This window comes from Rhincodon typus, chromosome 20, assembly GCF_021869965.1.
Source record: "Rhincodon typus isolate 14 chromosome 20, sRhiTyp1.1, whole genome shotgun sequence".
NCBI classification, from domain to species: Eukaryota; Metazoa; Chordata; class Chondrichthyes; order Orectolobiformes; family Rhincodontidae; genus Rhincodon; species Rhincodon typus.
This window is the reverse complement of record NC_063351.1, coordinates 25,306,288-25,323,899: the sequence shown is the minus strand read 5'-3', so window position 1 is coordinate 25,323,899 and position 17,612 is coordinate 25,306,288. Positions and strand designations below refer to the sequence as shown.

Below are 17,612 nucleotides of genomic sequence, written 5' to 3'. Positions count from 1 at the left end.
ATGCTGCTTGGCCTGCTGTGTTCATCCAGCCCTGCACCTTGTTGTCTCGGATTCTCCAGTATCTGCAGTTCCTACTATCTCTGATACAAAGTATTCATTTATCATTTCAGCCGTGCCCCACTTCCAGGTGTAAGTTCCCTTTTTGGTCCGTGTTTCTTGCTGCTGCTAAGTTGCAGGCGTAATGTGTGTCTAAAATGATTGTACTATTTTTTTGCTCAAGCTGGTGGATTAGAAGGCATAGGTTTGCTAAATTATATTTTTAGGATATAATGTTAAATGGGATTTATTTCTTCTAATGGTCGAAAAACAGCCTTTGATTTGTCTCAGATTTGTATGTTATTTAAGATCAGATTTTCAAATTTGAGAATTTTTGTCTGCTCTTCATGAGCCAATGTCAATCATACTTTGAAGTGTGCTTGCAAAAGTATTGAATTGCTGTGTGAGTAGTGTCTTTTGTGGCTTAAAAGGAAAACCATATTTTTGGAACATGTAACTGTTTAAAATGTTTCCACAATGGCTTTTACTTCTGTTTCTTCCAGCAAGTGGAAGTGACATTGTAAAACTTTACGATCTGACGACACTTTGTGAAGAAACAACTGAAGACAAATACCAAAATCCTTTCACCATGCCTGTTGCTGTCTTACTGTACAAGTAAGTTTTCTAAGCAAATTGATATATTTTTCTCCATTTTTAGTTGCCCTCTGTGTTGACCGCTAGGAAAAATTCCAAGGCAACCAATGGGAGGAAGTGGAAGGATGGTAACTTTCTTGATGAAATATCCAAAGTAAATTCCATTTATAATTATATGAACTGGTAACTAGGCCAAAGGTGGACCATAAATTCTACAGCAGAGAAGGGGATAAGGCAGCCCATTGTTTCTCTACCAGTGCTTGTAAACCTAATTCTACTGTCTTATTTATACTTCTGTGTATATATACAGATGTGTCCGGATTCTGGCACCCTTGGGAGAGAGACAGTGATGGATTTTGAATTTTCTGAATTTTGGACATTCAGCCTGACGTGTCATTCAAAGCAACTCTTCTTGGTGTCTTACAATGGGTCCAGTCACAGACTTCAACCTGGAAGGTTTAAGTCCAGTTGTCAGGCAGTTTTGATCTTCAGTTAGTGCTTTGATATTGTGTTGCCTTTCAAGCAAATTTTGGGAGTACAGCAATGTACTCGTGCTTTTAGCTAGAACTGATCCAGGGTGGTTGTACAGTATACCATTCAAAAATGTCCAGTTACTAAAATTGATTTATTGTTTTCTTTGTGGACATGGTCATAAATGTACTCAAAGCAGAATGTACAATAGCATGGCAATCAGCAGTCTTTTAACACGACTGCTCCTTTTTCCAATCTAGGCAAGAAGTTTTCAATTGGACAAAAACCAGTGTGCATTGTCTCAAGTGCTAAACTTCTCAATTAAAACGTGTCCAGTTGTGGTCAATTCTGGTTTTCAAACAGCTGCATTTTTGGTATTCTGCCTGTAGTGAATGGACAGACATTAAATATATTTGTATTTGTGTTCAATCTTTCAACTACTTGTCCCTTGCTGTTTTAGGGGTGTTTAGTTACTTTCATTTTTGTTTCAGGCATGGTGGCGGACATTTTTTCTTGTGAATTTTGACCCTGTCTGTTGTTTCATCAGTGGTGAAGAAGACGTTCATCCTGGAGGCTTTTTGAAATGCATAGGTTTTGTCCTTACAAATTTCAGTCAACTCAGTAAAACCTTCTCTCTGTTGGAATCTGTTTCAATTTCATTCATTCTGTAATAATCACCTGAAATCTGTCTATGCATCAGTACTCTTTTGAAGATTGATGTGTTAATCCCACACTTCAGTGTAAATCTTGCTATGCAATAGGTTATATCCAGCCAACTTGTGAAATGTTATTGAAATTAATTTCGGTAAATTCTTAGCCTTGATCCATCAGACCTTTTTATTTTGCCCAAGCAATTAAGCGAAACGTTTTATCTTAGTCTTTTCACCTGGCCATATAGCTTAGTGGTGTTGGCAAATTATTAAAAAGTGAGCAAGTTGATGTCGACAGCATCCATAAAGCTAAAAATGTAAGCAATACAGTTGGATGCCTACGCTTTAACTTTATCATATCAGTTTTTATCTTGCAAGTTTGTTTCTTCCTATGCTATGTAGATGACGGACTAAGTGCAAAAGATGTTCATCTTTTAAATAGAAATATCTTCACATACCATGAAATATAATACTGTTTTATATTTTGCTTCATTTGGTAGTTTTTTTTGTGAACTTTGAAGCTTCAATTAACTTTAGTGGAGTTCTCCTATGATGGAACACTTTATGATTGTTACTTTTTTAAATGAAAAGCAATGATTGTGTGGAGTGGAATATTTAATATTTAAAATATTCTTTTTTGTAGGCAGTTCCTCTGAATGGAGGATGATCCTGTTCAATGAGTTCTGAGATGACTAAGTTCAATACACGTAATTCTCTGACTCTGCCACATATGGGCAGGTAGTACTTCAAAGGTTGGGTAGATGGGTTTTCTTTTGAGGTTTGTGTACTCTCTCTGATACCTGACTTGTCTCTGCCTGTTCCTGACAAAGTTTCTCTGTGTTAGTGCTTCTCTGGGTGAGCCTTCTCCATTTTGGTTGGCCAAAAGCAATAGATTCCACACGCCAGTAAGAATGCTTCAAGAATACTTTGAGGACATCCCTGCTATAGTCCTGGGATTCTCCTAATACATGTGGTCCAGTTTTGGGAGTGTGGTTGTCACGCGTATGAGCAAAATCTTGGTGAGCAGAGGGGAGTTTTGAGTGATTTAATTCCTCACTGCTGGACAAGTTGTTTTGGGAGAAGGTGCTGCTTGCTTGCCATTGGATTTGGAGGATCTCGCATTAGTACCACTAATGATATTTCTCAGGTGCTTTCTATACAGTGTCCAAATTTCCAAAGCATATGCAAGCAAGGATCTCTGCTCCCTGGTAAATCATTGCCTTAGTTGTGGGTTTGAGATGCTGACTCAAATACTCTCACTCTTTCTCAGTTAGACAAGGGCTCATCTGGCACACTAGAGGCAATAATTAATTTCATTGTCTACCACATGCCTCTGTTGAGGGGTTCATTGTCTACCACATGCCTTTGTTGAGGGGAGGTTCCAGAAATACAAAAAAGATCCAAATTTTCCAGGGTCTTCCTGTTGATATTAATTTAAGTTCGGAGTGGAGGGATGTGGAGGTGGAGTGGAGTTGTGCTCTGTGAGCTGGTTGGAAGAGGGATCTTAGTTTTCAGAAATTTATTTCCTTCACTTGGAAAGAAGAGCCCATGCATGGGTAATCTTGGACACTGATCAGGATTATAGTCAAGAAGGGAGATTAGCCCAATTGTGATAACCACAGAGGACTACAGCCGCCACAGAGATCATTACAAGGATCCCCCTCTAAATCTTCCTCCCAGTCTGCCCCTGCTTCTGCTCTCTCCTGCCTCCTTTTCCCCTTCTACAAGTTGAACCGCGCCTGCTTACCTAGCTGAATTTTCTTTGCCAGCTTTGTATCCTAACCATACAACTTGCACCCAACTGCCATCCTACCTCCCCTGCCTATTTCCTGTCACACTATTCACTTGTCTGTCACTGTGCCTACCCTGCTTCAACCTCTAATTACCTTTTCTCAGTGGTTTGTCAATGTGTCTTCAAGACATTTAAATCTTGGAATGCGGCTGCCTAATGTCAAAAAGGGGGGACGTGGTTTGAGCAGCAATCTATGTGGCTCCAGGCTGTGTGGATTCATTACGTTCAGCTGGGAAGACCGCTGGCCCAGAGGATCTTCTTTCCTTTGTCCAACCAAGTTCAGAAATAGAGTTTCCAAACCTGATTGAAAGGTCTGTGCCAATTAACAAAACAGATGGGAACCAATGCTGCTTTCCTAAACCAAAATCACTCTAACCTCAGTGGAACTTCAGAAGCAGATGTTGCTTTATCTGCACATTCACTCAAACTGTATCTAGGTCATTGACTCCTGTGAAGAATTTGAGAAAATGTGCTTTTCATCTTTCAAGTCTTATTCCATTGTTCTTAGTGTTGGTCTATATAATCTAAATGTCTTAATCGGAACTACACATTCTAAATCATTAACATCACCCATTTAAGTGCTGTTCGCTGCTCACCTCAAAAACTCGGTCTTCCACCTCAGTATGGAAATCTTGAATATAGACAACTACACCCTCTTCCTTGTTACAAAGAGAGATTTTTGAAGTTGCTTTCGAAACGTTAGTTTTTGTCCAATTTGATTCATTTTATTTGGATGATCAAGATATTTGAATTTAAAAGCAATTATCCTTTGCGTGGGGAACAGAAGAGAGAACCGATGAAGACTACAGGTGATTTGAATGATGGTGGGGTAGGGTGTGAATAGGTACAGAGACAACTGGTTGTGGGAAATTTAAAGGCCATATATTGCAAAGGAACCAAGTGGTTGAGTGGAGTATGAGTAAAGTGGGTCATATTTCTTCTATATTCCTTTTCACATATCCTATGCATGAGGCCTATAGGGAAAATATTATTTACCGTTACTGACTCCTTCCGTTAGCATGTCTTGTTATTCATCACCTCCCATGAAAATGGAGGTACAGAGGAAAAAAGATAGAAGTAAATCAAGAGAAGGTGAAGGCGATGACCCAATAGATGTATAAAGGTGAATGCGCCCATATGCTCAAACTTTTGTGGAGTACTATCGGAAATAGATATGTTGCACAACAGTTTATATTCAAGTTGTCATTAATATCTCTAGTTCTCTTCTCATTCTTCAAGCCTTTGTATAGATATATACTGTGTTTTATAGGGTTGCAAGTAACATGATGAAGAAGAAAGTTCAGAACAGGAAACATTATGGGATTATAAGGACCCTCTTGTTAAATTGTATTAAACTGCTGGATAAAGAAAGGCATCCTCAGGTACTTTGGATTTGAGTTTTGGATTGCTTCTTTGTATTCAAGAAGAGCTTTAATTGGGCAATGCACGCTTTTGAATTGCATGAAATGTATATTGCCATTTCTAATTATTTGCACTTTTTAATGTTTTTACATCAAAGCTTTCAATTATTTACATTCTCTAGACCAAAAATGCCCTTTTTCGTTGTGCATATTCAGTTATATTTCAGTTTTGTAATTGCATAGAAACTCTAGGTTTTATCCTGAATTACCAGTTCTAAAGAATGATAGAATCCCTACAGTATGGAAGCAGACCATGTGGCCCATCGAATCCACACCAAACCTCCAAAGAGCATCTCACCAATACCCACACCCTGCCCTATCCCTGCATTTCCCACCCTAGACACTATGGACAATTTAGCATAATCAATCCGCCTAACCTGCACATCTTTGGACTGTGGGATGAAACTGGACCACCTGGAGGAAACCCACACAGACTCGGGGAGAACGTGCAAACTTCACACAGACGAGGCTGCAATCGAACCCGGGTCGCTGGCGCTGTGAGGCAGCAGTGCTAACCACTGAGCCACCGTGCCGCCCCATGACTTCCTTTCTTGGAGGTTGCAGCAGGATTGAGCCCAGCACTCCTTTAGCTGTTGCAATTCGGGAAAAGTAAGAAACTGACAGGTTTAAGAAAGTTAAGTACTGTTGAAAGTTTGATTCTGCCTTAAAATGACCTAGAATTGGGTGGTTAATTATTTCCTTTACCTAAAATAATTACTTAGCTAATTTTAAGAATTTGCATCATGCTGTTTCCATTGTATTTACAATGCTTAGAATAAAAAAAGTTAATTTTTTGTGTGAAAAGTTTTGAAGTGGTAGGATATGTAATTTGCAAAATATTAAGGCAGATGGATTGCAGATAATAAATATTTAATATCCATGATTTTGCGTCCTGTGCTGAATAAGCAAATCCTTTCCATTCAAGTTCTTCACTAATTAATTATGTAACTACAATTTTGCAGTTTGTGCAAATTATTGCTTCAGCCAACTACATGATCTCAGAGCTTTTCCAACTAGATGAACCGCCAAAACGAGATGAAAATGGATCAAGTCTGAATGAGAATTCTGATAGTTATAGTGAAGATGAGGATCTTCCAGAGGACAGTGATGAAAATGGTTCTTTCAGCAATGGCTCCGAACCTTCAAATGACAGCAAAGCTGTTGCTATCATTAAATCTGTTGGTGAATTGTCTGTACCTGAGAAGTACAAATCAATACACCAGATAAGGGTAAGTACCCAATTTAATTAAGTTTTGTTTAGAGAAATGTATGTTCTAAGTCTAATAAATGTTATAATACAAAATCATTATAAATGATAGATATGGAAAACTGTTTCATAAAATCCACATTTTTATCCCATTCTGAATTAAATAAAAATTCATTACAGCTAGAATAGATTTTTCTTTCAATACATTTGCTTAAACTGGGAACAGAAGATCTGTCGTCCTGGTACTGAGTTTGGCAAAATTAAGGGGGATTGCTTTAAGTAACTTGATTAACCAGAATGCTTTACGTTAAATTTTTGTTTTGAAGCCCATCTGTGCGTTTCCAGTTTGTCATGATACAGAGGAGCGATGCAGAGTTGTTCTCAATTACGTTCTTGAGGTAATTAATTCATTAGTTCAGAATTTTAGTTTGTAGAGTACACAATATTAAGGTGGTGATGTTCAGGCTTCTAACATCCCCATTTGGGGCTGCACTGGAGATTGAACAGTTAAGTGTGACATATGCATTTGGCAATTTTACCAGTCGATAGAATCATATTGAATCATTGAGGTAATTGTCTGGCTGTTGTGTTTTTTTAGAAGAATCTTTTAGGTTATTTCTGTGTTCTGTTTTGGTCAATGTTTATATATTTGGACAAATTGAGGGGGTGAAGTGAGGAAAGTTGCTGTTATTGATCATGTGAAAAACTGTGACACTTCTATGGGGTTGTCATTTCAGAACCACAGTTGTTTTCTACCTCCAAAGCAGATTTCCGACTGTGAGTTATTTATGCTCAGTATTTCAAGACCCCATGCTCCTGTACATAATGCATGTATGAGTGGGCATGAATGATGCGTGAGGAAATGGAAAAGCCCTTTTAAATTTACCTTTCAAAACTTCTGAATCCTGACTGCTCCTCAAAGTCATTCAGAAGCTGACCTGACTAGGAAAATTTCAAGGGGTGAGAATACAAGATGCTCTACATGCAAAGGAGTCAGCCAAGTTGGAAGTGCTTATCTTGTGCCATTGAAAATTACCAGCTTAGGGATGACGACATTACCCTGTCATTGGTTGCTGCCCAGTTTTTTAAATATCTCCAAGGTTGGCCTGACGCTGAAAAATTACACAGCTGTTAGTAATTAAATAATTTATTTATGATGAATAATTGTTCTAGAGCAAAAAATGCTGCAAGCTATGATAATTGTTGAGGTGTCTAGTATAATGTTCATCTTGTCTGTATGTTGCATTAAATTATCAAAAGTATTCATATAATCTGTCACTTTGATTAGGCTCATCTGAATCATGTTAGTTTCTTTCAGGGGTTGAAGGCTGTAGATGGGAGTGTTAAAAAGGAGACTGATCTTCCAGCTGTTGATCCCAGTATTCCAATACCTTTGAAGTATGCAGATGAATCTGAATGCACAGGTCACAAAGCTCTTAAGAAACAAATTGCTTTGTTTTTGGACAAAGGTAAGTAGTTGAGAAAACTTCACCCTGAACACCACATATAATACTTCACTTGCTAAATTATAACTTCTGCATGTTTTACATTTTTATCTGTTGCTTTTAATATCTTTACCCCTGCAAGCTACTAATTTTAGTGCTTTGTATGTACTTTAAAAGGACATTACTTGCAATATTTATGACAACCCAATAGTGTTTAAATTCTGTGCATAATTGCACAGTATTGTCTTACAATAAGTTTCAAATTCACTGTTTACAGTAATGCTGAATTACACATAACATTGCTTAAAAATATATTATAATTAGATGCAAATATTGTTCAATATGCTTTTGTGGAGTGTTTCATTTGAATTATTTTGGAAATGTTTATGCATTCACAAATTGTTTAAATTAAGTGACAAGTGTCATTTGTATAGCTTATATCTAACTGTATTAAAATTAGCTACTTTCTTTCAGAAAGAACGTGCTTTTAGATTGGTGGGGAAGAGGTAGTTAATTTGTGTTTTTTTTAATGGAGGGCATTACACCCATTCAAATTAATTTGTTTGAAATCCACATTAAAATTCTTTTATGACCTGCCTGATTTGATTTTTATTTAAAGTTTAGAGTTCTTCAGCTAATAATATTGTGATTTTGATTTTAGTGCTTTCACTTTTCACAGTTGGTCCAGCTCATAAAACACATGAGCTTCCCAGCCAATCTGGGATGATACCAGATACATGGCAATATCAAATGAAATTGAATCTAATCTTTAAAGCTTCAAGAGCTTACTTTGTTCTCTCTGATGCAGCTACTACTTTGCAAAAGTATGGTAGAGCTTTAAGATATATTAAACTTGCTCTACAATCTCTTGGTAAGTGGCTACATATTATTATTACATGTGTGCTGTTTTGGAAAATGACACTGTAGAAGTTATGTAACTTCAATAAATTGGTTAGTAAGAGAGGTGCCTCCTAGTCAGGACATAGACTGATATATTTTGGAGGTGCAAGCGAGGCTAGAATACTTGAGAAAATTGTATCTATTAAGTATCTACTAATAGTAGACATGATGATGAAAAATCAATAGATAATGGGTGGAGTGAAAAGTGCAAGCAAGGATGTGCTGGAAAAGCTAACTGCTCAGAGTAGATAAGGTGACTGGTTTGGCTGGCTTGCATCCCATGTTGCGAAGGGAAGTGGGAGTGAAGATACAGAAAGGTTTGCCATAATCTTGCCGTATTCAAGTGGACTGCAGCAATTCAAGAAAGCAGCTTGCCACCACCTTCTCAAGGGCAACTAGGACAGGAAATAAATGCTGGCCAGCCAGAGATGCCCACATCCCACAAATGAATTTTCTAAAAATTTCCAGTCTTCACTAGATATGAGAGCTTCCAGATGATTAGGAAAAGGTAATGTGACACCCTTATTCAAAAAAAATTGTAAGGACATTCCTAGAAACTACAGGCTAATCTGTTTTAGAAGCAGTAATCAAAGGAAAAGGTCAGTAGAAGCTAGGAGAGATTTTGGTAAATCAAAATTTGCCAACTTGAATTTATAAATGATCGATTGAATTGAATTTTTTGCTAAAGTAGCAGGGAGCTTGATGAAGGGATTGCATTGGCAGTTTTCTGTATGAATTTTAACAAGTGTTTGACAAAGTACTGCTTAAAAGCTGATCAACAAACTGAACCTCATGAAGTTGGAGTGTCTTAGTTAGCTTGGATTTAAAAAAAAGGTTTAGGAAACAGTTTTGGGAAGTCCTTTTCCAGACTGGAGAATGATGGTCAGTGGTATTGCACCCAAGAGTCAGTTTTAAGAACACTTCTTTTATTTTGCATGATGAATGACTTAAATATTGAAATACACTGTAAATTTCAAAATTTGATACCAAACTTGAAGGTGCAGCAAACAGCGAGGATGCTATTGATAGAGTCATAGAGATTTACAGCAGAGAAACCGGCTCTTCGGCTCATCAAGTCTGTGCTGTTCAGAAACAACTACCTAACTATTTTAATCCCGTAGCCTTCTATGAATTGGCATCACAAGTACACATCTGCATACTTAGTAAATGTAATGAGGATTGCTGCCTGTACCACTCTTGGAGGCAGTGAGTGAGTTCCAAATTCCCATCAAACTCTGGGTGAAAGAATTCTTCCTCACATCTCCCCTTAAGCTTCTGCCCCTTACCTTAAATCTGTGCCTGCTGGTCATTTGTTCATCTACCGTGGAATCGTTACTTCCTTTCTACCTGTTTGATTCCCTCATTATCTTAGGCACCTTAATCATGTCTTCCCTCATTACATTCCACCAGCTCCTATGGTGAGATTTGAGCCTATGCTTTTAAGAACATAAGCTTGAAGCCCTGGGTTGCAAGGCCAGTGACATTATCCTACAGCACCATCTCCCCTACAAAATAGTCTAGCAAAATAAAGGCAAATAACTGGCAAGCGGAATTTAATATAGAGAAAATGAATTGATGAATCATGTCAAAAAGAAGAGATAAATGGACTAATACCATTCTTGAAGCATGTACGTGGACAGAGCGAACTGTGGGTTCATGTGTACAGATGCTTGAAGATTTCAGTACATATTGAGAGAATATTTAGCAAAGTATATAGTGTCTTGGATTGGGTGTGGAATTACAAGGGATGTCAAGGTTTCACATCAACCTATGGAGGGGTAAGAGTTGCAGTTCAGTGGTGACTCTGGACTTTAGTTTAATACTTAACCAGAAGTTGATTAGGCTTTAATCCTCTTGCTTTTCCTGAGTAGCTATTAAATTCGTGAGTCTTAACAGTCCAAATTCTGATTCAAAGGGACTTTTGTCTTTTTTCTTGAATAACTCCAAATGCAGGGTGATTACCTATAGGAACTTTCAATTATACTTATCCAGGCAAGTGGAAAGTATTTTATCACAATCCTGACTTATGTCTTGCAGATAGTAGATGGGTATTGAGGAGGCAAGGGGTGAATTACACTCTGCAGAATTCCTAATCTCTGACTTGCTCTCGTAGCCACAGCGTTTACATTGTTAGACCTGTGTAATTTCTGGTTGATGCTTACTCCAGGATGTTGGTCATAAGGGATTTGGCAATGGAAATTGATTGATAGTAAATGTTAAGGGTCAATGATTGGACTCTTTTATTGGAGATGGGTAATGCCTGTGAGCTGTGAATATTACTTACCACTTGGCCCAAGCCTGAATGTCATCCAGGTTCTGCTGCAAATGGACATGGACTGCTTCAGCATCTGAGGAGTTATGGAATATTCAGTGAACACCCTTGCTTCTAATCTTACGTTGGAAGAAAGGCCATTGATAAAACAGCTGGAGATTGTTCAGCTGAGAACAATACCCTGAAGAACCTGTACCATGAAGCCTATGGCTGAGAATGATTGACCTTTAACAACCACAACCATCTTTCTTTGTGTTGGGTATAATTCAAACCAGCAGGGAGATTTCTCTGATTCTCATTGACTTCAGCTTTCCTAGGGCTCTTACGGTGCTGCACTCAGTCAAATGCTGCCTTGACGTTGAACATCGGGCACCTTCACTTCCCTTCTTGAGTTTAGTACTTATTGTCCACATTTGAACCAAAGCTGTAATGACATTAAATGCTGAGTATCAGTGAGTAAATGCTGTTTAATAGCATTGTTGACGATACCTGCCATCACTATGCTGATGATTGAGCATAGACAGATCATGCAGTAATTGGCCGTGTTGGATTTTCCCGCTTTTTGTGTATTGGACATACTATACCTGTGCAATTTTCTACATTGCTGGGTAGATGCCATTGTTGTAACTGCACTGGAGTAGCTTGTCTAGGGTGTGGCTATGGGTGTGGCTGTTAGAGCATGGGTCTTCAGTACTATTAGCAGAATGTTGTCAGAGCCCATAACCTTTGCAGCATCCAGTTCTTTCTGCCATCTCTTAGTATCTTTTGGTGTGGATCGAATTGGTTGAACACTGACATCTGATGCTGTGGCTGTTCGGAGGCGGCAATAAAGTCTGTGGTGCCTCTGGCTGATGATGCTTGCAAATTCCTTGGTCTTGTCTTTTGCATGGATGTGCTGGGCACTCCCCTCATTGAGAGTGGGCTATATGTGAATCGGCCTCCGACAATGAATTGTTTAATTGTTGAACCATTCTCAACTGTGTGTGGCAAGAGTGCAGAACATAGACCTGAACCATTGATTGTGGGATCTTTTGACTCTTGCTGTTGCATGCTGCATGGCATGCTGTGATGTAGCTTCACCAGGTTGACAGCTATTTTAGGTATGCCTGATGCTGCTGTTGGTATGCCCTCTGTTTTTTAATTGAACCAAGGTCCTGGGTTGATTTTAAGGAGATGTGCTGGGCCATGAGGTTACAGATTGTGATTGAGTACAGTTTGACTGAGATGATCATCCGCAGCGCTTTATGGTTTCTGACTTTGAATTGTTAGATCTATTTGAAATCAGTCCCACTCAGCACTGTGGTAGTGCTGCGCAGTGTGATGGAGGGTATCCTCAGGCAGGTGTGGTCACTGTTAACCATACTGGCATAGATATGTACATCTGCAGGTAGATTGGTGGGGATGAGGTCAAATATCTTTTTCCTCGATAGGGATTGGTTCCCTGACTATGTGTTACAAATCCAGTTTAGCAGCTATGTCCTTTTGGATTCTGCCTGCTCAGTCAATAGTGGAACTATCAAGCCAGACTTGTTAATGGATATTGAAATCCTGCACCCAGAGTACATGCTGTGCTGTGCGCTTACCATCCTCAAGTGATGTTCACCTGAAAGGAATACTGATTCTACAGTAGGTAGTAATCAGCAGGAGGCTTCTTTTACCCACATTTGCCCTAATGCCATGAAACTTCATGAGGTCCAGAGTCAATTTGAGGGCTCCCAGATCAACTCCTTCCTAACTGTATACCACTGTCCACCCACCACTCTTGGATTTGTGCTGTTGATGAGATATGACATACCCAGGGATGGTGATGTTCCCGGAGATGATTGACTGTGTCAGCATGTTGCTTGGCTAGGCTGTGAGAAGCTCTCCTAATTTCAGCATAAGCCTCCAGATCGGCAGGACTTTGCATGGTCGACAGATTGCTGTTATTTCCGGTGCCTTGGTTGATGTTGGGTGTTCTTTCCAGTTCCATTGCTTTTATTGTATTTTGTAGCAGTTACATACAACTGAGTAAGTTGCTACACCATTTCAGAATCAACTGCATTGCTGTGGATCTGAGCCGCAAGTACACCAGACCAGGTGAGGGTTACAATCGGATTTTTACAGCAATCGACCATTAAGCTGTCTTTTCTCATTCGTGATTTTTTATTAATGAGTTCAGATTTCACCATCTGCCAAGGAAATTTCTGCTCCAGAATGTATGCCAGATAAGCAGTCTGATAATTTAGAAGCAGTGGAGGTGTTTCCAAAGAGTAGGTAAAATAGAGCTCTCTGTCATTGGCATCCATTTGAAAACTAATGCAGTACTTTTGAATTAAGTTACTGAGGGATAAAGGGAGCAAAAGAATGGCTCTAGGAAACCAATGGGAGCAGGAAGAGAAGCCTTGCAAGTGCTTCTCTGGCTACTAAGAGGTAATTGAACAACGGAACAGCAGCCCCATGCAGTGACAGGAATAGTGGTGTAGTGGCTAATGTTGTGGGAAGATAGATTTGAATCATTGCTAGTGAAATTTAAGTTGAACTAGTAAAATATGGAATCAAAAGCTAACCTCAGTAATAGTGGCTATGGCAAATAACATCAGTTGTCATGAAAACCAATCCAGTGTCCTTATGGAAATTGGACAAAGTTGATGGACATTGGAAGAAGATTGTGCCGTCATCTGAGTCAAAAGCTGCAGACAGTTCGAGAAGCGCAAAGTGGGGATGTTTATCTTTGTCTCATCCATTTATGCCGTTTGTTACTTTCATAAGTAACTTTAACCATGTCCTTTAACCATGAAAAGTAATTTACAAAATATTGTTTGTGATGCATTAAAAATAAGTGATACGCCCAATCCTGTTGAAACTGCTTTGGTTCTTGCCCTTTTGCTATTTTTATAGCTTGTAAAATTGTTGAGAAGGATAAAGCTAGAGTGTTGGTAGCATAGCAGTATGCTTCTCTACATTGATAATATGATTTGTTAAATTCCAGTAATCAAGCAATTCATGGCAGTTTCTACTTTAGTTTATAGAATTATTACGTGGGTGTTTTTAATAATTCTCCTTTCTTACATTGTCACTCGAATTCTGAGAGATTTTCTCCAGAAAAATACACCTGCATATTTCATATAATGCGTCAGAATTTAAACAAATACTCCCGTTGGATAATTTGACAATGTTGACCTTGCTTTGTACACTGCTCCTTATTTAGTCTCTATTTTTAACTGTTGCTGCCTGCCAAGTCACTTTTTTCACCTGTTAATAGCTGAAGGCTAATTCTCTGTGCTTCCCAACATCACAGATGCTGCTTACATACCCTTTCTTGCATAAATCTGAGCTGCTGTTCTCCACTTAGTTCTATTTGTGTTATTGATTCATTAATAGTTCTTCACCTGCTCGATCTTAGCTTTTTGTTTTGACTTATCCATCCAAGGGTTGAAAAAAGTTGCTCTCTCATTGGATGTAAGTCATTTTTGAGAGAATATCCTTCTCAGCAAATGAGCAAATAGTTTTTTTTCTAAATCGGAAGCCCTGGGAAATTCAGCTCTACCATGCATAGGGGCAGGACAGTAATTGGCATCGTTGACTTGAGACCATAATTTAGATATTCTTGCTTTAAAACAATTGGTAATAAGTGTACTAAAGATTTTTTTCAACTGAGACTTTTCTGCAGTGATTGTATCGGTATTTGATGTGGCGCAAAGGGCTTGCTTGTGAGAAGCTTTGGTTCTGAGAGCAGTCATTGTGGCTAGACTCATCAGGTTTGATCAGTGCCAAATGTCTCCATTTAACAAGTTGGATTTTGGACTTTGGACATTCAACAGTTGAGTAAACTGCCTTGTTTAACAACAACAGTTTTAATAAGAGCTGCAATCCCCTTTTGCGAGGGTTTGTGGGAGAAAGAAGGCTTTCTGTTTTAATGATAAATACAATAAGAAGGAATTTTTCCAAGGAATGTTGGAAAATAAATATGTTAGTCAACTGATAGTGTTTTAACAGATATTGCAAATCTTTCATGGATGTGATGCTTCAGTAAATTTGCTGTATCGTAGCAATGGGAAAATGAGCTGCAGCCAAGTATGGTCATTTTTAGAATATCATATTTTTTACTCCAGATGCTGGGCTACAATGAACAATGTTACACAAGACCTTCTGGTATATCCATTATAAGCATATTGTCTTAACTGTTGCCTTTTTTATTCCCCTTGACAGATGCCTATTGCTGCCTTATTAACAATTTGTCACCTGAAGTCCTGTTCTTTCTTAGTCAATGTTTGACACTAAATGGTGACATTCAGTTAATGTTAGCTCAAAATGCCAGTAATAGAGCAGCTTATCAAGAGGAATATAGCTACCAAACTAGAGAGGATCAAGAAATTTTGCATAGCCTCCACCGAGAATCCAGCTGCCAAGGTAATTTTTCATATTTACTTCTTCTAAATTGCTGCAAAATTGTGCACTGAATAATTCAAATCAGCATACACTCCTGCTTTTCACCCAAAATAGGACAACTTATTTCATTGCAAGATGAAACAACTTCTTGCGGTCCTCCGAAACAAAACTTGTGCAGTGCACATCACTGGTATACGGGCTATTATTCTGCTCCATAGGGCTGTTAATAGTGGAATGCCAGTGACAGCATGACATACCCTATCATATCTCACTGACTGCAGATTTAGTTTTTTTTTATAATTTCTGAAGACAGTTATGAGCCTACAAAAATTTGCTTTCATGACAAATGAGATAGAAATGTTGAGTGCCACGTTGCACTATTCTAAATACGTTGTGTAAGTTTGGGCTTTGTCTAGAATGACTTCATGCTTCCATTTTCATGGAATAAACATTAGTGTTTCTCGAAATGCTTAATGGATAAATTTGCCATGTAGCATAGCACTGAACTGGAAGGACTCTGGGTTGTATCCCTGGTCTTTATGTTGTTCGTCTCAGTGCTGGGAGTGGTGTCAATACTGCTGTTGGCTTCTAGGCCTCCTGTTGGGAAAAGAAATTCCATGAGTTTCATTGGTCCTCCAGACAGCCCTCTTTAGAATGTGATAGGGCCTGGCTTTTATTCCTCCTCTTACGCTATTGAAACATAGTTTGGAAGGATTTGCTGACTGATAGTTGATCATGAGCTGTAGAATAATATTTCGATATTTCACCACTGTCATTCAGAGGTAGGAGTGTGGACCATGGAGAGAGGGGTGAGGACAACCAAAAATCTACTACAAACCACAACCTGTACAAAAGGAGAAAGAAGCTATCTGAAATTAGTAGAAGTATTTAACTGTCTTTAATTCCCTCCTCTTTTCCCTGGTTTGAGTATAACTGTCATTATTCTAGCTTTCAGCTGGGCTACAGAGCTTTATATGGACTTGGAATACCAACTTTCAGTTAGCTGCAGATGTTACGAGGCAGCAAATGAACTGCTTCATTCCTGTGATCAGAATGTTCATGTTATTGAGCAACTTACGCAAGTGTTGAAGAGATTGGGCAACAGCAGAAATGAGGTTGGAGTTTTTTACATGAATCAGGCTGCAACTGTGCAAACTGAAGGAACAGGTAAAGATTCCCCATTTGCTCTTGTTCCGTACATCTTTCTGGCGAACTGCATACTATTTGAAATTGGCTTGTTGCTGCTCCCTTTAGGTAATGCAAAAATGTAGCTAGAAGTTCCTGGGAATGTTAAAGATCTTTTGAGATAAATGTTTTAATATGGAAAAATAATATGCTTGTATTTCTTCACTGTGCAGCAAACAAAGGAATAACAATGATAGAACAAGAGCTATGGAAGAAAAGCTTTTCTTATTTTGAAAAGGGTATTCAAGACTTTGAGACTATAGAAGATGAAACTAATGCTGCCTTATTGCTTTGCAACACTGGGAGATTGATGAGACTTTGTGCTCAGGCACATGCTCCAACTGGAAGTGATTCGAAAAGAGGAGAATATTCACCTGAGGAAGCCATGTATTATAACAAGGCATGTCTTTTATGGTTTACCTTTCTATCTATCTTTTGACTTTATCGAAGTTTTGAATTATATTTTCCGGAATTATTCAGTAGTTGAATTCAGCTGAAGGCATGTCTGAGCAAGTTGTACAATCTTCATTTCTGAGGATACTTTCAGTAATGAATTCTCAGTCAGGCTACGATGCATATGTGTAAAATTCTCATCCATGTCTGAAATTCTGTTCAGTAGTTTAAGTTTAGCTTCTAGGCAATGTTTTGATGGCTACTGATAACTTCTTAGATGTTCTGGTGAATATACTGTTGACATGTAGGGATCCTCTCGGAAGGAGCAATCACAGTATGGCTGAATTTAAAATACAGATGGAGCGTGAGAAGGTTAAATCCAGTACTTATGTCCTGTGCTTAAACAAAGGAGACTATGAAGGAATGAGGAAGGAGTTAGCTAAGGTAGAATGGGAGCAAAAACTTTATGGTGGGTCAATTGAGGAACAGTGGAGGACTTTCAAAACAATTTTTCACAGTGCTCAGCAGAGGTATATTCCAGTGATAAGGAAGAACTGTAGGAAAAGAGAGCCAGCCATGGATGTCTAAGGAAATAAAGGAAAGTATCAGATTGAAAAAAATCACATACAAAAAAGCAAAGAGTAGTGGGAAACTAGTAGACTGGGAAATCTTTAAAGGCCAACAGAAAGCCACGAAAAAAGTTATAAAGAAAAATAAGATAGATTATGAGAGTAAACTAGCTCAGAATATAAAAACAGGCAGCAAAAGTTTCTATAAATATGTAAATCGTAAAAGAGTGGCGAAGGTAAACATTGGTCCTTTAGAGGATGAGAAGGCCAATTTAATAACTGGGAATGAGGAAATAGCCGAGACAT

The 17,612-nt window shown here is 38.5% G+C and overlaps 1 protein-coding gene across 1 annotated transcript in view; it reads left to right on the top strand.

Annotated features, from left to right (window-relative positions):
* The window catches only part of edrf1 (erythroid differentiation regulatory factor 1), a 45,105-nt gene extending 28,176 nt beyond the window's left edge, over positions 1–16,929 (top strand). The window contains exons 11-20 of the mRNA XM_048609189.1: positions 540–651; positions 4,814–4,925; positions 5,927–6,193; positions 6,498–6,569; positions 7,490–7,640; positions 8,296–8,487; positions 14,980–15,180; positions 16,108–16,326; positions 16,518–16,744; positions 16,828–16,929. Of these exons, the coding sequence (XP_048465146.1) occupies positions 540–651; positions 4,814–4,925; positions 5,927–6,193; positions 6,498–6,569; positions 7,490–7,640; positions 8,296–8,487; positions 14,980–15,180; positions 16,108–16,326; positions 16,518–16,744; positions 16,828–16,929 (1,655 nt within the window). The remainder of the gene's footprint in view (positions 1–539; positions 652–4,813; positions 4,926–5,926; positions 6,194–6,497; positions 6,570–7,489; positions 7,641–8,295; positions 8,488–14,979; positions 15,181–16,107; positions 16,327–16,517; positions 16,745–16,827) is intronic.
* Positions 16,930–17,612: the final 683 nt, after the last annotated feature.